The sequence below is a fragment of the Bufo gargarizans genome, chromosome 4, assembly GCF_014858855.1.
Source record: "Bufo gargarizans isolate SCDJY-AF-19 chromosome 4, ASM1485885v1, whole genome shotgun sequence".
NCBI classification, from domain to species: Eukaryota; Metazoa; Chordata; class Amphibia; order Anura; family Bufonidae; genus Bufo; species Bufo gargarizans.
Genome location: NC_058083.1, coordinates 536,622,143 through 536,646,965, shown reverse-complemented (window position 1 = coordinate 536,646,965; position 24,823 = coordinate 536,622,143). Strand labels below are relative to the sequence as shown.

General features: G+C 47.9%; 1 protein-coding gene across 1 annotated transcript in view; it reads left to right on the top strand.

The window, feature by feature from the left end:
- TTBK1 (tau tubulin kinase 1) overlaps window positions 1-24,823 on the top strand; it is a 196,635-nt gene that overhangs the window by 118,145 nt on the left and 53,667 nt on the right. Inside the window, exons 6-13 of the mRNA XM_044292297.1 lie at window positions 3,669-3,773; window positions 4,968-5,033; window positions 5,391-5,483; window positions 5,568-5,693; window positions 13,473-13,627; window positions 13,792-14,011; window positions 14,123-14,295; window positions 14,727-15,261. Of these exons, the coding sequence (XP_044148232.1) occupies window positions 3,669-3,773; window positions 4,968-5,033; window positions 5,391-5,483; window positions 5,568-5,693; window positions 13,473-13,627; window positions 13,792-14,011; window positions 14,123-14,295; window positions 14,727-15,261 (1,473 nt within the window). The remainder of the gene's footprint in view (window positions 1-3,668; window positions 3,774-4,967; window positions 5,034-5,390; window positions 5,484-5,567; window positions 5,694-13,472; window positions 13,628-13,791; window positions 14,012-14,122; window positions 14,296-14,726; window positions 15,262-24,823) is intronic.

Sequence of the window (24,823 nt, the reverse complement as noted above, 5' to 3'; positions counted from 1 at the left end):
GAGGTATCTGCTGGAGGGATGATGTGTGGAGGTATCTGCTGGAGGCAGGATGTGTGGAGGTATCTGCTGGAGGGAGGATGTGTGGAGGTATCTGCTAGAGTGGTGATGTGTGGAGGTATCTGCTGGAGTGGTGATGTGTGGAGGTATCTGCTGGAGTGGTGATGTGTGGAGGTATCTGCTGGAGTGGTGATGTGTGGAGGTATCTGCTGGAGAGATGATGTGTGGAGGTATCTGATGGAGGGATGATGTGTGGAGGTATCTGCTGGAGTGGTGGTGCGTGGAGGTATCTGCTGGAGAGATGATGTGTGGAGGTATCTGCTGGAGTGGTGATGTGTGGAGGTATCTGCTGGAGGGATGATGTGTGGAGGTATCTGCTGGAGGGATGATGTGTGGAGGTATCTGATGGAGGGATGATGTGTGGAGGTACAGTACAGACCAAAGTTTGGACACACCTTCTTATTCAAAGAGTTTTCTTTATTTCCATGACTATGACAATTGTAGATTCACACTGAAGGCATCAAAACTATGAATTAACACATGTGGAATTATATACATAACAAAAAAGTGTGAAACAACTGAAAATATGTCATATTCTAGGTTCTTCAAAGTAGCCACCTTTTGCTTTGATTGCTGCTTTGCACACTCTTGGCATTCTCTTGAGGAGCTTCTAGAGGTAGTCACCTGAAATGGTCTTCACTTCACAGGTGTGCCCTGTCAGGTGTAATAAGTGGGATTTCTTGCCTTATAAATGGGGTTGGGACCATCAGTTGCGTTGTGGAGAAGTCAGGTGGATACACAGCTGATAGTCCTACTGAATAGACTGTTAGAATTTGTATTATGGCAAGAAAAAAGCAGCTAAGTAAAGAAAAACGAGTGGCCATCGTTACTTTAAGAAATGAAGGTCAGTCAGTCCAAAAAATTGGGAACACTTTGAAAGTGTCCCCAAGTGCAGTCACAAAAACCATCAAACGCTACAAAGAAACTGGCTGACATGCGGACTGTCCCAGGAAAGGAAGACCAAGAGTCACCTCTGCTGCGGAGGAGAAGTTCATCCGAGTCACCAGCCTCAGAAATCGCAGGTTAACAGCAGCTCAGATTAGAGACCAGGTCAATGCCACCCAGAGTTCTAGCAGCAGACACATCTCTAGAACAACTGTTAGGAGGAGACTGTGTGAATCAGGCCTTCATGGTAGAAGATCTGCTAGGAAACCACTGCTAAGGACAGGCAACAAGCAGAAGAGACTTGTTTGGGCTAAAGAACACAAGGAATGGACATTAGACCAGTGGAAATCTGTGCTTTGGTCTGATGAGTCCAAATTTGAGATCTTTGGTTCCAACCACCGTGTCTTTGTGCGACGCAGAAAAGGTGACCGGATGGACTCTACATGCCTGGTCCCCCCCCGTGAAGCATGTAGGAGGAGGTGTGATGGTGTGGGGGGGCTCTGCTGGTGACACTGTTGGGGATTTATTCAGAATTGAAGGCATACTGAACCAGCATGGCTACCACAGCATCTTGCAGCGGCATGCTATTCCATCCGGTTTGCGTTTAGTTGGACCATCATTTATTTTTTAACAGGACAATGACCCCAAACACACCTCCAGGCTGTGTAAGGGCTATTTGACCATGAAGGAGAGTGATGGGGTGCTGCGCCAGATGACCTGGCCTCCACAGTCACCGGACCTGAACCCAATCGAGATGGTTTGGGGTGAGCTGGACGCAGAGTGAAGGCAAAAGGGCCAACAAGTGCTAAGCATCTCTGGGAACTCCTTCAAGACTGTTGGAAGACCATTTCAGGTGACTACCTCTTGAAGCTCATCAAGAGAATGCCAAGAGTGTGCAAAGCAGTAATCAAAGCAAAAGGTGGCTACTGTGAAGAACCTAGAATATGACATATTTTCAGTTGTTTCACACTTGTTTGTTATGTATATAATTCCACATGTGATAATTCATAGTTTTGATGCCTTCAGTGCGAATCTACAATTGTCATAGTCATGTAAATAAAGAAAACTCTTTGAATGAGAAGGTGCGTCCAAACTTTTGGTCTGTACTGTATCTGCTAGAGTGGTGATGTGTGGAGGTATCTGATGGAGTGGTGGTGTGTGGAGGTATCTGCTGGAGGGATGATGTGTTGAGGTATCTGCTGGAGGGATGATGTGTGGAGGTATCTGATGGAGGGATGATGTGTGAAGGTATCTGCTAAAGTGGTGATGTGTGGAGGTATCTGCTGGAGTGGTGATGTGTGGAGGTATCTGATGGAGGGATGATGTGTGGAGGTATCTGATGGAGTGGTGATGTGTGGAGGTATCTGATGGAGTGGTGATGTGTGGAGGTATCTGATGGAGGGATGATGTGTGGAGGTATCTGATGGAGGGATGATGTGTGGAGGTATCTGATGGAGGGATGATGTGTGGAGGTATCTGATGGAGGGATGATGTGTGGAGGTATCTGATGGAGGGATGATGTGTGGAGGTATCTGATGGAGGGATGATGTGTGGAGGTATCTGATAGAGGGATGATGTGTGGAGGTATCTGATAGAGGGATGATGTGTGGAGGTATCTGCTGGAGTGGTGATGTGTGGAGGTATCTGATGGAGGGATGATGTGTGGAGGTATCTGCTGGAGTGGTGATGTGTGGAGGTATCTGCTGGAGTGGTGATGTGTGGAGGTATCTGATGGAGGGATGATGTGTGGAGGTATCTGATGGAGGGATGATGTGTGGAGGTATCTGATGGAGGGATGATGTGTGGAGGTATCTGATGGAGGGATGATGTGTGGAGGTATCTGCTGGAGTGGTGATGTGTGGAGGTATCTGATGGAGGGATGATGTGTGGAGGTATCTGATGGAGTGGTGATGTGTGGAGGTATCTGCTGGAGTGGTGATGTGTGGAGGTATCTGCTGGAGTGGTGATGTGTGGAGGTATCTGATGGAGTGGTGATGTGTGGAGGTATCTGATGGAGGGATGATGTGTGGAGGTATCTGATGGAGTGGTGATGTGTGGAGGTATCTGATGGAGTGGTGATGTGTGGAGGTATCTGCTGGAGTGGTGATGCGTGCAGGTATCTGCTGGAGTGGTGATGTGTGGAGGTATCTGATGGAGTGGTGATGTGTGGAGGTATCTGATGGAGGGATGATGTGTGGAGGTATCTGATGGAGTGGTGATGTGTGGAGGTATCTGATGGAGTGGTGATGTGTGGAGGTATCTGCTGGAGTGGTGATGTGTGCAGGTATCTGCTGGAGGGTGGATGTGTGGAGGTATCTGCTGGAGTGGTGATGTGTGGAGGTATCTGATGGAGTGGTGATGTGTGGAGGTATCTGCTGGAGTGGTGATGTGTGGAGGTATCTGCTGGAGTGGTGAGGTGTGGAGGTATCTGATGGAGGGATGATGTGTGGAGGTATCTGATGGAGTGGTGATGTGTGGAGGTATCTGATGGAGTGGTGATGTGTGGGGGTATCTGATGGAGTGGTGATGTGTGCAGGTATCTTCTGGAGGGTGGATGTGTGGAGGTATCCTTTGACCTTCTGACTTATTTCGGTGTCAGGGCTGCTTGCTGTTATGTGCACTGTAGTCTGTGTTTTGGTTTTTTCTTCTGTTGGACCTGTGTTTTGTGCAGAGACGTGAATGCTCTTCTGCCGATCCTGACTTACTGTGATCTCTTTGCTCCGCAGTCTAACTTTGCCATGGGGCGACTCCCCTCCACGTACAGGAAGTGCTTCATGCTGGACTTCGGTTTGGCACGGCAGTACACCAACACCAATGGGGAGGTCCGGCCGGTGAGTAGGCCTGACGGCTGCGGGTGTGAGCGAGGTGCCGCGCCATGTGCCACTCTTATCGGGGCCTTTTGTTGCTCATTTGACGTTGATGAATTGTTTGGTTTCCATTATTTTATTCTTTCTGTTTTTCAGTTTATTTTTCGAGCCGTTGCGCCGCGGTTTAGTTTTGGCGACTGGGACGTGCAGTGTGAGTGTCCATCATTCATCCTCTCGTTCTGCTTTCTGATATGTCACATTTGTGCCTGGATTGAGTGATGGGGATCAGAGAGACGTTACAGCCTTCAGCACTGGACGTTTCCACTAGTCCCCAGCAGATACAAGTCCTGCAGGGGCGGCCGTCATCACAGGAGTCTGGGAAAGCTGGGTGACTGTCCCTGTGGGACTCATATCTGTTGTCTGTATGGACTGACTGCGCCCGAATCCTTCTTCTAGTCTTTCGTTCAATTCTGATGATTTCCGATTTTTTTATTCTTTGTGTCTTTTTTATTTAATACACATTGAGGGATGATTGGCCTCAGTGCCTCGTGAGTGCGGTTCAGAGGGGGCGACCGGGGGGATATGGGGTTCACTCATGATTACACAGGTGAGACAGGACACATTAATCGCCAGCGGCCGCCATGTCCAGCACAGTCTGTACCTCATCATCATGCTGGCCATTGTAGTCCAACAGCAGTAGAGGACACATAGATTATGGCGGTTCAGTCCTCAGTACTGCCCCCAGTGTCCATGTTGTGAACTACAACCTGGTGGTCGGTGGAAAGACCACCAGGTTGCAGTAAATCAGGCAAATGGAAGAATCAGACTGCACAGGGTATGATTGTAGTCTGTAACCATGGAAACATATAGGTCTTTGTTGATGCTGAACACACAAAACGGGGAAAGTTCCATGGAGGCAGCCAGAGCGGGAGGTGGTAGAACCTCTGTGGGTTTTCTCCCATCCACAAGATATATAAGCTACCAGCGTTCTCTAGGGTGGTGGGCTCTACAGTAGTAGGGGGGACATTTTGATGAATGTGGTGTGATGTAGACGAGCGTTGATGGGTCTGAGGATTCCATGACCAGCACACTGAACTAGCATCACGTGAGGCAGAGAAGAACGCACGGTGGACACGGAGGGCTCATCTCTTCTGGCTGCATGGTCATCGGCCCATAGTCTGCTCTGCACTTATCACTTCTCTACATCCTCCCCCACAGCCTCGAAACGTGGCTGGATTCCGAGGGACTGTCCGCTACGCTTCCGTCAACGCACACAAGAACAGGGTAAGTGTGACACCTGGGTTGTGGGGGTCTTCTACTGCTCCAGCCCCGGTCAGCATTCCTGATGTGAAGTAGATCCAGAGCTGGCGGAGCAGAAGGGGTGAATATCGGTGAGATATCGCACCCAAGGCTGCGGATCCTGGGAGTTAGACTCGGGCTGCACGGGTCCTGTGACATGAGGGACGCAATGTCATTGCCAATAATGATTGTAAATATGGTTGTGCCACAAAATCTGCAACATGACCCTGTACAGAAGCTCCTCGTTGTTGTGCGTCGGTTAGGTCAGAGCCCCCTTCCTGTCAGTGCGCTGCAATAGCTGGCCCTGACTAGAGTACCCTCCTATGTCTCTTGCTCTTCCAGGAGATGGGGCGACACGATGACCTATGGTCGTTATTCTATATGCTGGTGGAGTTTGCCGTGGGCCAGCTGCCTTGGAGGAAGATCAAGGACAAGGTAAGATCTAGGAAGAAGGTGATGTGTCCTGCAGCTAGCGCCCACGTCCTGTACACTGACCACATCACTTTATCTTGTCCACAGGAGCAGGTAGGCATGATCAAGGAGAAATACGACCACCGGATGCTGCTGAAGCACATGCCATCAGAATTCCACCTCTTCCTGGAGCACATCTCCAATCTGGACTACTTCACTAAGCCAGACTACCAGGTAACACCTTGTCCTCACCCCGATATGAACACACAGAAAGGAAGTGAAATGTAGAGACTGTACCCCCTCCAAAACCAAAATGTTCCCTTAATATCGCCCCCTATAGATGAGAAGGGGAGTTCCAATAGAGGAACCCTTGTAAATGCAGAACACATAGGACAGAAATACATACCTGACACAACCTGCAGACCATGACAGGAGCTGGAAATGCTGAATATGTCAGTACATGGGGTGTGCGGTCACTGCTGGGGGTACGAGACCATACACCGGGGCAGGAGGAGATAGAAATGCTGAATATGGCACTGCTGGGGGTACGAGACCATACACCGGGGGCAGGAGGAGGTAGAAATGCTGAATATGTCAGTACATGGTGTGTGCGGTCACTGCTGGGAGTACGAGACCATACACCGGGGGCAGGAGGAGATAGAAATGCTGAATATGTCAGTACACGGTGTGTGCGGTCACTGCTGGGAGTACGAGACCATACCCCGGGGCAGGAGGAGGTAGAAATGCTGAATATGTCAGTACACTGTGTGTGCGGTCACTGCTGGGGGTACGAGACCATACACCGGGGGCAGGAGGAGGTAGAAATGCTGAATATGTCAGTACACGGTGTGTGCGGTCACTGCTGGGGGTACGAGACCATACACCGGGGCAGGAGGAGGTAGAAATGCTGAATATGTCAGTACACGGTGTGTGCGGTCACTGCTGGGGGTACGAGACCATACACCGGGGCAGGAGGAGGTAGAAATGCTGAATATGTCAGTACACGGTGTGTGCGGTCACTGCTGGGGGTACGAGACCATACACCGGGGGCAGGAGGAGGTAGAAATGCTGAATATGTCAGTACACGGTGTGTGCGGTCACTGCTGGGGGTACGAGACCATACACCGGGGGCAGGAGGAGGTAGAAATGCTGAATATGTCAGTACACGGTGTGTGCGGTCACTGCTGGGAGTACGAGACCATACACCGGGGCAGGAGGAGGTAGAAATGCTGAATATGTCAGTACACGGTGTGTGCGGTCACTGCTGGGGGTACGAGACCATACACCGGGGCAGGAGGAGGTAGAAATGCTGAATATGTCAGTACATGGTGTGTGCCGTCACTGCTGGGGGTACGAGACCATACACCGGGGGCAGGAGGAGATAGAAATGCTGAATATGTCAGTACACGGTGTGTGCAGTCACTGCTGGGGGTACCAGACCATACACCGGGGCAGGAGGAGATAGAAATGCTGAATATGTCAGTACACAGTGTGTGCGGTCACTGCTGGGGTACGAGACCATACACCGGGGCAGGAGGAGGTAGAAATGCTGAATATATCAGTACACGGTGTGTGCGGTCACTGCTGGGGGTACCAGACCATACACCGGGGCAGGAGGAGATAGAAATGCTGAATATGTCAGTACACGGTGTGTGCGGTCACTGCTGGGGGTACCAGACCATACACCGGGGCAGGAGGAGATAGAAATGCTGAATATGTCAGTACACGGTGTGTGCGGTCACTGCTGGGGGTACCGGACCATACACCGGGGGCAGGAGGAGGTAGAAATGCTGAATATGTCAGTACACTGTGTGTGCGGTCACTGCTGGGGGTACGAGACCATACACCGGGGCAGGAGGAGGTAGAAATGCTGAATATGTCAGTACACGGTGTGTGCGGTCACTGCTGGGGGTACGAGACCATACACCGGGGGCAGGAGGAGGTAGAAATGCTGAATATGTCAGTACACGGTGTGTGCCATCACTACTGGGGGTACGAGACCATACACCGGGGCAGGAGGAGATAGAAATGCTGAATATGTCAGTACATGGTGTGTGCAGTCACTGCTGGGGGTACGAGACCATACACCGGGGGCAGGAGGAGATAGAAATGCTGAATATGTCAGTACATAGTGTGTGCAGTCACTGCTGGGAGTACGAGACCATACACCGGGGCAGGAGGAGATAGAAATGCTGAATATGTCAGTACACGGTGTGTGCGGTCACTGCTGGGGGTACGAGACCATACACCGGGGGCAGGAGGAGATAGAAATGCTGAATATGTCAGTACATGGTGTGTGCGGTCACTGCTGGGGGTACCAGACCATACACCGGGGGCAGGAGGAGGTAGAAATGCTGAATATGTCAGTACACGGTGTGTGCGGTCACTGCTGGGGGTACGAGACCATACACCGGGGGCAGGAGGAGATAGAAATGCTGAATATGTCAGTACACGGTGTGTGCGGTCACTGCTGGGGGTACGAGACCATACACCGGGGGCAGGAGGAGATAGAAATGCTGAATATGTCAGTACACGGTGTGTGCGGTCACTGCTGGGGGTACGAGACCATACACCGGGGCAGGAGGAGGTAGAAATGCTGAATATGTCAGTACACGGTGTGTGCGGTCACTGCTGGGGGTACGAGACCATACACCGGGGGCAGGAGGAGGTAGAAATGCTGAATATGTCAGTACATGGTGTGTGCGGTCACTGCTGGGGGTACCAGACCATACACCGGGGGCAGGAGGAGGTAGAAATGCTGAATATGTCAGTACACGGTGTGTGCAGTCACTGCTGGGGGTACGAGACCATACACCGGGGCAGGAGGAGGTAGAAATGCTGAATATGTCAGTACATGGTGTGTGCAGTCACTGCTGGGGGTACGAGACCATACATCGGGGGCAGGAGGAGGTAGAAATGCTGAATATGTCAGTACACGGTGTGTGCGGTCACTGCTGGGGGTACCAGACCATACACCGGGGCAGGAGGAGGTAGAAATGCTGAATATGTCAGTACATGGTGTGTGCGGTCACTGCTGGGGGTACGAGACCATACACCGGGGGCAGGAGGAGGTAGAAATGCTGAATATGTCAGTACACAGTGTGTGCGGTCACTGCTGGGGGTACGAGACCATACACCGGGGCAGGAGGAGGTAGAAATGCTGAATATGTCAGTACACGGTGTGTGCGGTCACTGCTGGGGGTACGAGACCATACATCGGGGGCAGGAGGAGATAGAAATGCTGAATATGTCAGTACATGGTGTGTGCGGTCACTGCTGGGGGTACGAGAACATACACCGGGGGCAGGAGGAGGTAGAAATGCTGAATATGTCAGTACATGGTGTGTGCGGTCACTGCTGGGGGTACGAGACCATACACCGGGGGCAGGAGGAGGTAGAAATGCTGAATATGTCAGTACACGGTGTGTGCGGTCACTGCTGGGAGTACGAGACCATACACCGGGGCAGGAGGAGGTAGAAATGCTGAATATGTCAGTACACGGTGTGTGCGGTCACTGCTGGGGGTACTAGACCATACACCGGGGGCAGGAGGAGGTAGAAATGCTGAATATGTCAGTACACGGTGTGTGCGGTCACTGCTGGGGGTACGAGACCATACACCGGGGGCAGGAGGAGGTAGAAATGCTGAATATATCAGTACACGGTGTGTGCGGTCACTGCTGGGGGTACGAGACCATACACCGGGGCAGGAGGAGGTAGAAATGCTGAATATGTCAGTACACGGTGTGTGCGGTCACTGCTGGGGTACGAGACCATACACCGGGGCAGGAGGAGGTAGAAATGCTGAATATGTCAGTACACGGTGTGTGCGGTCACTGCTGGGGGTACGAGACCATACACCGGGGGCAGGAGGAGGTAGAAATGCTGAATATGTCAGTACACGGTGTGTGCGGTCACTGCTGGGGGTACGAGACCATACACCGGGGCAGGAGGAGGTAGAAATGCTGAATATGTCAGTACATGGTGTGTGCGGTCACTGCTGGGGGTACGAGACCATACACCGGGGCAGGAGGAGGTAGAAATGCTGAATATGTCAGTACACGGTGTGTGCGGTCACTGCTGGGGGTACGAGACCATACACCGGGGGCAGGAGGAGATAGAAATGCTGAATATGTCAGTACACGGTGTGTGCGGTCACTGCTGGGGGTACGAGACCATACACCGGGGGCAGGAGGAGATAGAAATGCTGAATATGTCAGTACACGGTGTGTGCGGTCACTGCTGGGGGTACCAGACCATACACCGGGGCAGGAGGAGGTAGAAATGCTGAATATGTCAGTACACGGTGTGTGCGGTCACTGCTGGGGGTACGAGACCATACACCGGGGCAGGAGGAGGTAGAAATGCTGACTATGTCAGTACACGGTGTGTGCGGTCACTGCTGGGGGTACCAGACCATACACCGGGGCAGGAGGAGGTAGAAATGCTGAATATGTCAGTACACGGTGTGTGCGGTCACTGCTGGGGGTACGAGACCATACATTGGGGCAGGAGGAGATAGAAATGCTGAATATGTCAGTACACGGTGTGTGCGGTCACTGCTGGGGGTACGAGACCATACACCGGGGCAGGAGGAGGTAGAAATGCTGAATATGTCAGTACACGGTGTGTGCGGTCACTGCTGGGGGTACGAGACCATACACCGGGGGCGGGAGGAGGTAGAAATGCTGAATATATCAGTACACGGTGTGTGCGGTCACTGCTGGGGGTACGAGACCATACACCGGGGCAGGAGGAGGTAGAAATGCTGAATATGTCAGTACACGGTGTGTGCGGTCACTGCTGGGGGTACGAGACCATACACCGGGGCAGGAGGAGGTAGAAATGCTGAATATGTCAGTACACGGTGTGTGCGGTCACTGCTGGGGGTACGAGACCATACATTGGGGCAGGAGGAGATAGAAATGCTGAATATGTCAGTACATGGTGTGTGCGGTCACTGCTGGGGATACGAGACCATACACCGGGGCAGGAGGAGGTAGAAATGCTGAATATGTCAGTACATGGTGTGTGCGGTCACTGCTGGGGGTACGAGACCATACACCGGGGCAGGAGGAGGTAGAAATGCTGAATATGTCAGTACACGGTGTGTGCGGTCACTGCTGGGGGTACGAGACCATACACCGGGGGCAGGAGGAGATAGAAATGCTGAATATGTCAGTACATGGTGTGTGCGGTCACTGCTGGGGGTACCAGACCATACACCGGGGCAGGAGGAGATAGAAATGCTGAATATGTCAGTACACGGTGTGTGCGGTCACTGCTGGGGGTACCAGACCATACACCGGGGGCAGGAGGAGGTAGAAATGCTGAATATGTCAGTACACGGTGTGTGCGGTCACTGCTGGGGGTACGAGACCATACACCGGGGCAGGAGGAGATAGAAATGCTGAATATGGCACTGCTGGGGGTACGAGACCAAAAACCGGGGGCAGGAGGAGGTAGAAATGCTGAATATGTCAGTACACGGTGTGTGCGGTCACTGCTGGGGGTACCAGACCATACACCGGGGGCAGGAGGAGGTAGAAATGCTGAATATGTCAGTACACGGTGCGTGCGGTCACTGCTGGGGGTACCAGACCATACACCGGGGCAGGAGGAGGTAGAAATGCTGAATATGTCAGTACACGGTGTGTGCGGTCACTGCTGGGGGTACCAGACCATACACCGGGGCAGGAGGAGATAGAAATGCTGAATATGTCAGTACATGGTGTGTGCGGTCACTGCTGGGGGTACGAGACCATACACCGGGGCAGGAGGAGATAGAAATGCTGAATATGTCAGTACACAGTGTGTGCGGTCACTGCTGGGGGTACGAGACCATACCCCGGGGCAGGAGGAGATAGAAATGCTGAATATGTCAGTACACGGTGTGTGCGGTCACTGCTGGGGGTACGAGACCATACACCGGGGCAGGAGGAGATAGAAATGCTGAATATGTCAGTACACAGTGTGTGCGGTCACTGCTGGGGGTACGAGACCATACATCGGGGGCAGGAGGTAGAAATGCTGAATATGTCAGTACACGGTGTGTGCGGTCACTGCTGGGGGTACGAGACCATACACCGGGGGCAGGAGGAGATAGAAATGCTGAATATGTCAGTACACGGTGTGTGCCGTCACTGCTGGGGGTACGAGACCATACACCGGGGCAGGAGGAGGTAGAAATGCTGAATATGTCAGTACATGGTGTGTGCGGTCACTACTGGGGGTACGAGACCATACACCGGGGCAGGAGGAGATAGAAATGCTGAATATGTCAGTACACGGTGTGTGCGGTCACTGCTGGGGGTACCAGACCATACACCGGGGCAGGAGGAGGTAGAAATGCTGAATATGTCAGTACACGGTGTGTGCGGTCACTGCTGGGGGTACCAGACCATACACCGGGGCAGGAGGAGGTAGAAATACTGAATATGTCAGTACACGGTGTGTGCGGTCGCTGCTGGGGGTACGAGACCATACACCGGGGCAGGAGGAGGTAGAAATGCTGAATATGTCAGTACACGGTGTGTGCGGTCACTGCTGGGGGTACGAGACCATACACCGGGGCAGGAGGAGGTAGAAATGCTGAATATGTCAGTACATGGTGTGTGCGGTCACTGCTGGGGGTACGAGACCATACACCGGGGGCAGGAGGAGGTAGAAATGCTGAATATGTCAGTACATGGTGTGTGCGGTCACTGCTGGGGTACGAGACCATACACCGGGGGCAGGAGGAGATAGAAATGCTGAATATGTCAGTACATGGTGTGTGCGGTCACTGCTGGGGGTACGAGACCATACATCGGGGCAGGAGGAGGTAGAAATGCTGAATATGTCAGTACACGGTGTGTGCGGTCACTGCTGGGGGTACGAGACCATACACCGGGGCAGGAGGAGGTAGAAATGCTGAATATGTCAGTACATGGTGTGTGCGGTCACTGCTGGGGGTACGAGACCATACACCGGGGGCAGGAGGAGATAGAAATGCTGAATATGTCAGTACACGGTGTGTGCGGTCACTGCTGGGGGTACGAGACCATACCCCGGGGCAGGAGGAGGTAGAAATGATGAATATGTCAGTACACGGTGTGTGCGGTCACTGCTGGGGGTACGAGACCATACACCGGGGGCAGGAGGAGGTAGAAATGCTGAATATGTCAGTACATGGTGTGTGCGGTCACTGCTGGGGGTACGAGACCATACACCGGGGGCAGGAGGAGATAGAAATGCTGAATATGTCAGTACACGGTGTGTGCGGTCACTGCTGGGGGTACGAGACCATACCCCGGGGCAGGAGGAGATAGAAATGCTGAATATGTCAGTACATGGTGTGTGCGGTCACTGCTGGGGGTACGAGACCATACACCGGGGGCAGGAGGAGGTAGAAATGCTGAATATGTCAGTACACGGTGTGTGCGGTCACTGCTGGGGGTACGAGACCATACACCGGGGGCAGGAGGAGGTAGAAATGCTGAATATGTCAGTACATGGTGTGTGCGGTCACTGCTGGGGTACGAGACCATACACCGGGGCAGGAGGAGATAGAAATGCTGAATATGTCAGTACACGGTGTGTGCGGTCACTGCTGGGGGTACGAGACCATACACCGGGGCAGGAGGAGATAGAAATGCTGAATATGTCAGTACACGTTGTGTGCGGTCACTGCTGGGGGTACGAGACCATACACCGGGGCAGGAGGAGGTAGAAATGCTGAATATGTCAGTAAACGGTGTGTGCGGTCACTGCTGGGGGTACGAGACCATACACCGGGGCAGGAGGAGGTAGAAATGCTGAATATGTCAGTACACGGTGTGTGCGGTCACTGCTGGGGGTACGAGACCATACACCGGGGGCAGGAGGAGATAGAAATGCTGAATATGTCAGTACACGGTATGTGCCGTCACTACCTCCCATGTACTATTGCCCATCTGTGGTCGGACATATAGAGGTTGCTGACTCCCTATGTGAGCGTGTCCTGGCTGCTGCACTCACTTCTTCTCACTGCAGATGATCATGTCCGTGTTTGAGAATAGTATGAAGGAACGTGGAATTACGGAGAACGAGGCCTTTGACTGGGAGAAGGGAGGAACTGACATTTTACTGTCCACCAGTACGTCTACGCCTCCACAGCAGAACACACGACAGACGGCCGCCATGTTTGGGTAAGAAGGGTCTCCTTTGTTTGGGGAGTTGTCGGGTTGCATCAGTTCTTCCTTATCGTCTTCTCTGATTTGAGGGCCGTATTACATTTCCCAAATTTCCAAGGATCACACTTGTCCCAATCCTTTCCTAATGTATTAACCCTTTATTCTTCTGTAACTTTCAGAGTCGTTAATGTGACACCAGTTCCAGGAGACTTACTTCGCGAGAACACTGAAGATGTCCTGCAAGGAGAGCACCTCAGTGACCAGGAGAATGCACCCCCTGTCCTTCCCGGCCGGCCAGCAGACATCACTGGTCAGGTCCCTAATGTTGGCTTCAATGACACTGAGGTTTGGGAGGAGACGGATGTGAATCGGAACAAGCTAAGAATTAGTATCAGCAAGGTATGTGGTCACCTCTGTGAGGAGCGTCGGTGGTGCCAGTACTGGGAAGTTTCTCTGCTCATCCTTACATGACATGACTTAATAGTCCTGCTTGTGGTTTCCTCTCCCTAGACACAATGCCTAATGGAAGATGAACAGAGTCGACATGGTTGTCCTAGTTCTCCCATCCGGGCTCCTCCAGAGTCCCCCAACACACAAGCCCGTTCCCTACGTTACAGGCGCATCAACAGCCCTGAATCAGACCGGCTGTCCACGGCTGACCGAGCGGATCTCCCAGAGAGGAGGTGAGATCCCAGGAAAAGGTGCAGGACAGCTGAGGGGTCAGGTATACTTCTTGCCCAGCATCTGCATTTTGAAGGTTGTCTATGTTCTTGTGGTGATTTTCATAAAGATGCTGCAGGTCAAGTACATACATGAGCAATCTCCTTAGCCATAGTGTGTCCTGCAGCAGAATCACTGGTACTGTAAAGTTTCTCCAGGACATCAATTTCCCCACACAACCAGTGTGTCATGCTCTACCCCTTAGGTTCACTTATTTCTGGTCACCTACAAGAGTTCCCATTGGTTACCTTCATTTGTAAGATGTTCATGGTAGACTCCCATGGCTCTCAGCAAAGTTTATAAAGTGAGACCTGTGGGGATGCTTGTTCTCATGTCACATTGGTGAGTCTTTTGGACTTTCTTTATTCTAGTTCTATTTGTTTTTCTCCTCCAGATCCCGCATGGACCTGCCAGCATCGCCTTCACGCCAAGTATGCTCTTCACAACCAGCTCAGATGTTGTCCATTGATACAGGTCAGGTTGACCGACAAGCCAGTGGCCGTATGGAGGTTTCAGCGTCTGTAGAGCACGAAGCCCTGAGTAACGCATTCCGCTCTGTACCACTTGCAGAGGAGGAGGACTTTGACAGCAAGGAATGGGTTATCATTGACAAAGAGACTGAGCTGAAGGACTTCCACCCTGGGGCAGAGCCAACAACCTCAGGCACAACAGATGAGGAGCCCGAAGAACTTCGACCCTTGGATGATGGGGAAGAAAGACGAAAGTCTGGGGGGGCAGATGCAGCAGTAAGGCCAAAAGTACACGAAGTAAGGCCCCGTGCCATGCAGACTGTAGCTGAGGAAGAAACATCCTCCCGAAATGAGGAGAACAGGGCAGAACTCCCACCGGCCAGTCCATCCCACTCCCATTCAGCATCAGCAACACGACAGCGAAGGAGGGAGTCTGATCCCACGGGACCTCAGAGACAGGTAAGAGATGACCGAAGAGGCTGCCGACTGACCGCTGCATTGCTCGGAAGAGCAGGTGACGATACTACTAACCATATATCTATGTAAGGATTTGGCCAGGTGTCATTACTAGTAGAAAGACCTCCTTATTCTCTCCTGTGGGTTCAAAGGTAGAACATGGTGAGCCTGGAGGTAAAGGGTGATATGTGTGTTATATGTGGTACTGGAAGTGGTAATAAGGGGTTATATAGGTGGTGTTAAATGTGGTTGAAGGATAAGGGATTATATCAGATGGGCGGTTACCTGGAGTCATAACATATTTATATAAAGGAGTTATAATGAGAAACCAACATGAGCTACGTCCAGAAAGGTAGAAGGTAGAGTATATGTATGATGGGTTCTATTGTAGATGTGACATTATATGAAGGGTTCTATTGTAGATGTGACATTGTATGATGGGTTCTCTTGTAGATGTGACATTGTAATGATGGGTTATATTGTAGATGTGCCTGTATGATGGTATCTCTTGTAGATGTGACATTGTAATGATGGGTTGTATTGTAGATGTGACTGTATGAAGGGTTATATTGTAGATGTGACGCTATATGAAGGGTTATATTGTAGCTGTGACACTGTATGAAGGGTTCTATTGTAGATGTGACTGTGTGAAGGGTTCTATTGTAGATGTGACATTGTATAATGGGTTCTCTTGTAGATGTGACATTGTATGATGGGTTCTCTTGTAGATGTGACATTGTAATGATGGGTTATATTGTAGATGTGACTGTATGAAGGGTTATTTTGTAGATGTGACTGTATGAAGGGTTATATTGTAGTTGTGACACTGTATGAAGGGTTATATTGTAGATGTGACTGTATGAAGGGTTGTATTGTAGATGTGACTGTATGAAGGGTTATTTTGTAGATGTGACTGTATGAAGGGTTATATTGTAGTTGTGACACTGTATGAAGGGTTATATTGTAGATGTGACACTGTATGAAGGGTTGTATTGTAGATGTGACTGTATGAAGGGTTCTATTGTAGATGTGACTGTATGAAGGGTTATATTGTAGATGTGACTGTATGAAGGGTTCTATTGTAGAAGTGACATTGTATGAAGGGTTATATTGTAGATGTGACTGTATGAAGGGTTCTATTGTAGAAGTGACATTGTATGAAGGGTTCTATTGTAGAAGTGACATTGTATGAAGGGTTCTATTGTAGAAGTGACATTGTATGAAGGGTTATATTGTAGAAGTGACATTGTATGAAGGGTTATATTGTAGATGTGACATTGTATGATGGGTTATATTGTAGATGTGACATTGTATGAAGGGTTATATTGTAGATGTGACTGTATGATGGGTTATATTGTAGATGTGACTGTATGAAGGGTTATATTGTAGATGTGACTGTATGAAGGGTTACATTGTAGATGTGACTGTATGAAGGGTTACATTGTAGATGTGACTGTATAAAGGGTTATTTTGTAGATATGACTGTATGAAGGGTTATATTGTAGATGTGACACTATGAATGGTTATATTGTAGATGTGACTGTAGGAAGGGTTATATTGTAGAAGTGACATTGTATGAAGGGTTCTATTGTAGAAGTGACATTGTATGAAGGGTTATATTGTAGATGTGACACTGTATGAAGGGTTGTATTGTAGATGTGACTGTATGAAGGGTTCTATTGTAGATGTGACTGTATGAAGGGTTCTATTGTAGATGTGACTGTATGAAGGGTTCTATTGTAGAAGTGACATTGTATGAAGGGTTATATTGTAGATGTGACTGTATGAAGGGTTCTATTGTAGAAGTGACATTGTATGAAGGGTTCTATTGTAGAAGTGACATTGTATGAAGGGTTATATTGTAAAAGTGACATTGTATGAAGGGTTATATTGTAGATGTGACATTGTATGATGGGTTATATTGTAGATGTGACTGTATGAAGGGTTACATTGTAGATGTGACATTGTATGAAGGGTTATATTGTAGATGTGACTGTATGATGGGTTATATTGTAGATGTGACTGTATGAAGGGTTATATTGTAGATGTGACTGTATGAAGGGTTACATTGTAGATGTGACTGTATGAAGGGTTACATTGTAGATGTGACTGTATAAAGGGTTATTTTGTAGATATGACTGTATGAAGGGTTATATTGTAGATGTGACACTATGAATGGTTATATTGTAGATGTGACTGTAGGAAGGGTTATATTGTAGAAGTGACTGTATGAAGGGTTCTATTGTAGAAGTGACATTGTATGAAGGGTTATATTGTAGATGTGACACTGTATGAAGGGTTGTATTGTAGATGTGACTGTATGAAGGGTTCTATTGTAGATGTGACTGTATGAAGGGTTCTATTGTAGATGTGACTGTATGAAGGGTTCTATTGTAGAAGTGACATTGTATGAAGGGTTATATTGTAGATGTGACTGTATGAAGGGTTCTATTGTAGAAGTGACATTGTATGAAGGGTTCTATTGTAGAAGTGACATTGTATGAAGGGTTATATTGTAGATGTGACATTGTATGATGGGTTATATTGTAGATGTGACTGTATGAAGGGTTACATTGTAGATGTGACATTGTATGAAGGGTTATATTGTAGATGTGACTGTATGATGGGTTATATTGTAGATGTGACTGTATGAAGGGTTATATTGTAGATGTGACACTATGAATGGTTATATTGTAGATGTGACTGTAGGAAGGGTTATATTGTAGAAGTGACATTGTATGAAGGGTTCTATTGTAGAAGTGACATTGTATGAAGGGTTATATTGTAGATGTGACACTGTATGAAAAGTTCTATTGTAGATGTGACTGTATGAAGGGTTATATTGTAGATGTGACACTATGAATGGTTATATTGTAGATGTGACTGTAGGAAGGGTTATATTGTAGATGTGACTGTATGAAGGGTTATATTGTAGATGTGACTGTATAAAGGGTTATTTTGTAGATATGACTGTATGAATGGTTATATTGTAGATGTGACTGTAGGAAGGGTTATATTGTAGATGTGACTGTATGAAGGGTTATATTGTAGATGTGACTGTATAAAGGGTTATTTTGTAGATATGAATGGTTATATTGTAGATGTGACTGTAGGAAGGGTTATATTGTAGATGTGACTGTATGAAGGGTTATATTGTAGATGTGACTGTATAAAGGGTTATTTTGTAGATATGACTGTATGAATGGTTATATTGTAGATGTGACTGTAGGAAGGGTTTTATTGTAGATGTGACTGTATGAAGATTCAATTGTAGAAGTGACATTGTATGAAGGGTTATATTGTAGATGTGACACTGTATGAAAAGTTATATTGTAGATGTGGCTGTATGAAGGGTTTTTATTGTAGAAGTGACATTGTATGAAGGGTTATATTATAAATGTGACTGTATGATGGCTTATATTGTAGATGTGACATTGTATGAAGGGTTATATTGTAGATGGAACATTGTATGAAGGGTTATATGGTAGATGTGGCACTGTATGAAAGGGCTATATTGTAGTCGTGACTTTGTATAAAGGGTTATATTATAGATGTGACTTTAGGAAGGATTATATTGTAGATGTGACTGTATGAAGGGTTATATTGTAGATGTGACTGTATGAAGGGTTATATTGTAGATGTGACTGTATGATGAGTTATATTGTTGATGTGACATTGTTTGTTTGAAGGGTTATTTCGTAGATGGGACATTGTATTAAAGGTTATATTGTAGATGTGACTTTATGATTAGTTATATTGTAGATGTAACTGTATGAAGAATTTTATTGTAGATGTGAAACTGTATGAAGGGTTATATTGTAGCTGTGACATTGTATAAAGGATAATATTGTACGTAGTTATCACATTGTGTGGTTATTTATGTAGTACTTGTGACATTGTATGATGGGACATATTGTAGTTGTCATGTTGTGTGAAGGGTTATATTGTAATTGTCACATAGCAGGGTTATATTGTAGTTTAAGGCATTGAATGTTAGGTTATATTGTAGCGGTGGCATTGTGTAGTGGGGTATGTAGTAGTTGTGGCATTCTGTGGTGGGCTATGTAGTAGTTGTGACATTGTGTGGTGGGTTACATAGTAGTTGTGACATTCTGTGGTGGGTTGCATAGTAGTTGTGACATTGTGCTGGGTTATGTAGTAGTTGTGACATTGTGTGGTGGGTTACGTAGTAGTTGTGACATTCTGTGGTGGGCTATGTAGTAGTTGTGACATTGTGTGCTGAGTTACATAGTAGTTGTGACATTGTGTGGTGGGCTACGTAGTAGTTGTGACACTGTGTGGTGGGCTACATAGTAGGTGTGACATTGTGTGCTGGGTTACGTAGTAGTTGTGACATTGTGTGCCAAGTTACGTAGTAGTTGTGACATTGTGTGGTGGGTTACGTAATAGTTTTGAAATTGTGTGGTGGGCTGTGTAGTAGTTGTGACATTCTGTGGTGGGTTACGTAGTAGTTGTGACATTGTGTGCCGAGTTACACAGTAGTTGTGACATTGTGTGGTGGATTACATAGTAGTTGTGATATTGTGTGCCTAGTTACGTAGTAGTTGTGAGATTGTGTGCTGGGTTATGTAGTAGTTGTAACATTGTGTGGTGGGCTATATAGTTGTTGTGACATTGTGTGGTGGGTTATGTAGTAGTTGTGACCTTGTGTGGTGGGTTACGTAATAGTTTTGACCTTCTGTGGTGGGTTATGTAGTAGTTGTGACATTCTGTGGTGGGTTATGTAGTAGCTGTGACATTGTGTGGTGGGTTACGTAGTAGTTGTGACATTGTGTGGTGGGTTACATAGTAGTTGTGACATTCTGTGGTTGGTTACATAGTAGTTGTGACATTGTGCTGGGTTATGTAGTAGTTGTGACATTCTGTGGTTGGTTACATAGTAGTTGTGACATTGTGCTGGGTTATGTAGTAGTTGTGACATTGTGCTGGGTTATGTAGTAGTTGTGACATTGTGTGGTGGGTTGCTTAGTAGTTGTGACATTGTGTGGTGGGTTACGTAGTAGTTGTGACATTGTGTGGTGGGTTACGTAGTAGTTGTGACATTGTGTGGTGGGTTACATAGTAGTTGTGACATTGTGTGGTGGGTTACATAGTAGTTGTGACATTCTGTGCTTGGTTACATAGTAGTTGTGACATTGTGCTGGGTTATGTAGTAGTTGTGACATTGTGCTGGGTTATGTAGTAGTTGTGACATTGTGTGGTGGGTTGCATAGTAGTTGTGACATTGTGTGGTGGGTTACGTAGTAGTTGTGACATTGTGCTGGGTTATGTAGTAGTTGTGACATTCTGTGGTTGGTTACATAGTAGTTGTGACATTGTGCTGGGTTATGTAGTAGTTGTGACATTGTGTGGTGGGTTGCGTAGTAGTTGTGACATTGTGTGGTGGGTTGCGTAGTAGTTGTGACATTGTGTGATGGGTTACGTAGTAGTTGTGACATTGTGCTGGGTTATGTAGTAGTTGTGACATTGTGTGGTGGGTTGCTTAGTAGTTGTGACATTGTGTGGTGGGTTACATAGTAGTTGTGACATTGTGTGGTGGGTTACGTAGTAGTTGTGACATTGTGTGGTGGGTTACGTAGTAGTTGTGACATTGTGTGGTGGGTTACATAGTAGTTGTGACATTCTGTGGTTGGTTACATAGTAGTTGTGACATTGTGCTGGGTTATGTAGTAGTTGTGACATTGTGCTGGGTTATGTAGTAGTTGTGACATTGTGTGGTGGGTTGCGTAGTAGTTGTGACATTGTGTGGTGGGTTACATAGTAGTTGTGACATTGTGCTGGGTTATGTAGTAGTTGTGACATTCTGTGGTTGGTTACATAGTAGTTGTGACATTGTGCTGGGTTATGTAGTAGTTGTGACATTGTGCTGGGTTATGTAGTAGTTGTGACATTCTGTGGTTGGTTACATAGTAGTTGTGACATTGTGCTGGGTTATGTAGTAGTTGTGACATTCTGTGGTGGGTTACGTAGTAGTTGTGACATTCTGTGATGGGTTACATAGTAGTTGTGACGTTGTGTGGTGGGTTATGTAGTAGCTGTGACATTGTGTGGTGGGTTACGTAGTAGTTGTGACATTGTGTGGTGGGTTACATAGTAGTTGTGACATTCTGTGGTGGGTTATGTAGTAGTTGTGACATTCTGTGGTTGGTTACATAGTAGTTGTGACATTGTGCTGGGTTATGTAGTAGTTGTGACATTGTGCTGGGTTATGTAGTAGTTGTGACATTCTGTGGTTGGTTACATAGTAGTTGTGACATTGTGCTGGGTTATGTAGTAGTTGTGACATTGTGCTGGGTTATGTAGTAGTTGTGATATTGTGTGGTGGGTTGCGTAGTAGTTGTGACATTGTGTGGTGGGTTACGTAATAGTTGTGACATTGTATGGTGGGTTACATAGTAGTTGTGACATTGTATGGTGCCCAGCACAATGTCACAACTATTATTTAACCAACCACATAATGTAACAACTACTACGTAACCCACCACACAATGTCACAGCTACTACATAACCCAGCACAATGTCACAACTACTATGTAACCCACCACAGAATGTCACAACTACTACGTAACCCACCACACAATGTCACAACTACTACATAACCCACCACACAATGTCACAACTACTACATAACCCACCACACAATGTCACAACTACTACGCAACCCACCACACAATGTCACAACTACTACATAACCCAGCACAATGTCACAACTACTACATAACCCAGCACAATGTCACAACTACTATGCAACCCACCACAGAATGTCACAACTACTACGTAACCCACCACACAATGTCACAACTACTACATAACCCAGCACAATGTCACAACTACTATGCAACCCACCACAGAATGTCACAACTACTATGTAACCCACCACACAATGTCACAACTACTACATAGCCCACCACAGAATGCCACAACTACTACATACCCCACTACACAATGCCACCGCTACAATATAACCTAACATTCAATGCCTTAAACTACAATATAACCCTGCTATGTGACAATTACAATATAACCCTTCACACAACATGACAACTACAATATGTCCCATCATACAATGTCACAAGTACTACATAAATAACCACACAATGTGATAACTACGTACAATATTATCCTTTATACAATGTCACAGCTACAATATAACCCTTCATACAGTTTCACATCTACAATAAAATTCTTCATACAGTTACATCTACAATATAACCAATCATAAAGTCACATCTACAATATAACCTTTAATACAATGTCCCATCTACGAAATAACCCTTCAAACAAACAATGTCACATCAACAATATAACTCATCATACAGTCACATCTACAATATAACCCTTCATACAGTCACATCTACAATATAACCCTTCATACAGTCACATCTACAATATAATCCTTCCTAAAGTCACATCTATAATATAACCCTTTATACAAAGTCACGACTACAATATAGCCCTTTCATACAGTGCCACATCTACCATATAACCCTTCATACAATGTTATGTAGTAGTTGTGACATTGTGCTGGGTTATGTAGTAGTTGTGACATTGTGCTGGGTTATGTAGTAGTTGTGACATTGTGTGGTGGGTTGCATAGTAGTTGTGACATTGTGTGGTGGGTTACGTAGTAGTTGTGACATTGTGTGGTGGGCTATGTAGTAGTAGTTGTGACATTTACTTGTGATATATTGAGCTATAGTGTTAGGCTACATTTACAGTGATGTTTGGTAGATTCCTTTCCATTGGTATTCACCAGGAACAGTCTTCATCCCTAAATACCTCCTGAGGACTTCTTTGCCTTCTTTTCTATGTTGGTTTCTCTTTCTGTTCCTGGTGAATAATGGCAGTCCCCTCCTCACACTGTTCCTTCCATGAGATGTTCAGTAATGGTACCAACATGACTGGCAGCTTCTGAATGCCTGACATTGTACCCCTTGCACATTGGTGTCATAGACCTCTCCCCAGTGAAGGTGGTCCTCTCTTACAGGATTTCCATCCATGTGTAGCATGAGGGATGGCAGTCTTGTGTTTGTCTGACTGTAACACTGTAATGTTCTCCTGTGTGTATAATGTGAACTGGCTCCACACAGACGACTGGGACTGTTCTCCACCGCTCGCTCCACTGCTCCACTCCACCGTGCTGTCGGGGTAGGCCCTGGGCACTTGTCACCTGTAACACGTTGCAGTTAACTGGAGTTGGGTGATCAGCTTGTGTTCTTTATGGGAAGGCTGTAGGGGAGATTACGGGCTCAAAAGGAGACCACATACCGGATGAGTAACACTGACCTCACTGTGCAGCTCGAGCGCATGCTCACGTCATTCCTGCCTCATGCCATCCAATAAAACTGCTGTATTCTGACTGCTCCTCAGATCTCACCCACTCCCAGCTAAGGGGGAGGGGCAGGTGGTGCAGGGTGCCCGCCGAAGACGCCCACAGCATGCACTAACGCAACACGTAGCTAGAAGCAGGAAGAAAGTCTCTTCATTGCCTGACTCCTTTCCCTCCGCTCTTCTTGATGTTTTTCAGCTGGAGGAGGACAGGCTCTCCCAGCACCCCCTGCCGAGGTACAGCCCCCTTCGTAGACTGGCATCTTCCGTCTTCTCATCCTCTACACTGGAGACAGAGCATTACCCACATCCTACAGGCACCTTCATCCAGCGCAGCCGCTCTGCAGAGAGCAGTCCCATACGTCTGCCTCACCGTCGGCACCCACCTCTGCCTGCTGGTAACCACAGACTGGTGCCCTCTGTGCTGCGTATCTCCCGCTCTCAGCTTCAGCAGGTGTGGGCACGCTTCACTCACAAAACATAGCTGTGCAGGGCTGTCCACGGGAGGCACAAGGGCCCAGAGGAACGAAGAGCCTTGATATAATGCAATACAATCATGTGAAGGCTGTGCCCACCTCCTCCATCTGCCATTTCTGGAGATGTCCTCCTTCCTTCTCCCTCAGGAGATTCACACCTTCTCATCTCCACAAACCACCAGTGATAATCCTGGCGTCGTCTGACGGGTTCAGCATAGTGTGTGCCCAAGATGGCGTCTTCTCTTCCTTTATAAACCAGCACTAGAGCTGTACACGGGTGCCACTTCGGAGACAGCGGTGTCTTCTGCCATTCTGATTGAACGAGGACAATGTCTCTGCATCAGTCACATGCCTCACTCCAAAGTTTCCTGTAGCCAGACTCTCCCCTCTTACCGCTGCTTCATCTCGGCCCGCGGAGCTTCCTGCGCAGCCGCTGCTTCCACCTTGGACACTGAGATAGACTACGGACTTTGTGGATCTTGCTGCGCAGTCTTCTTTCAGTTATTGGTCTCTGAGAGACCATTTGCACTGCAGAAGGAAGAATGAACTGGGCACTGAGAACTGCATGCTTCACTTTGCACGCCTGCACCATCTGCCCGCCCCCATACCACCCTGCTGTGCCTAACTGTGTCCCCCGCAATGCATTCTAAGCCCCCTACCCAAAGGGCTCTTTATCAGAGGTGTGCTGAGAAAAGGACGGACAGCGGCAAACAGAATGACGGAGTATTCGCGCTCTTGCT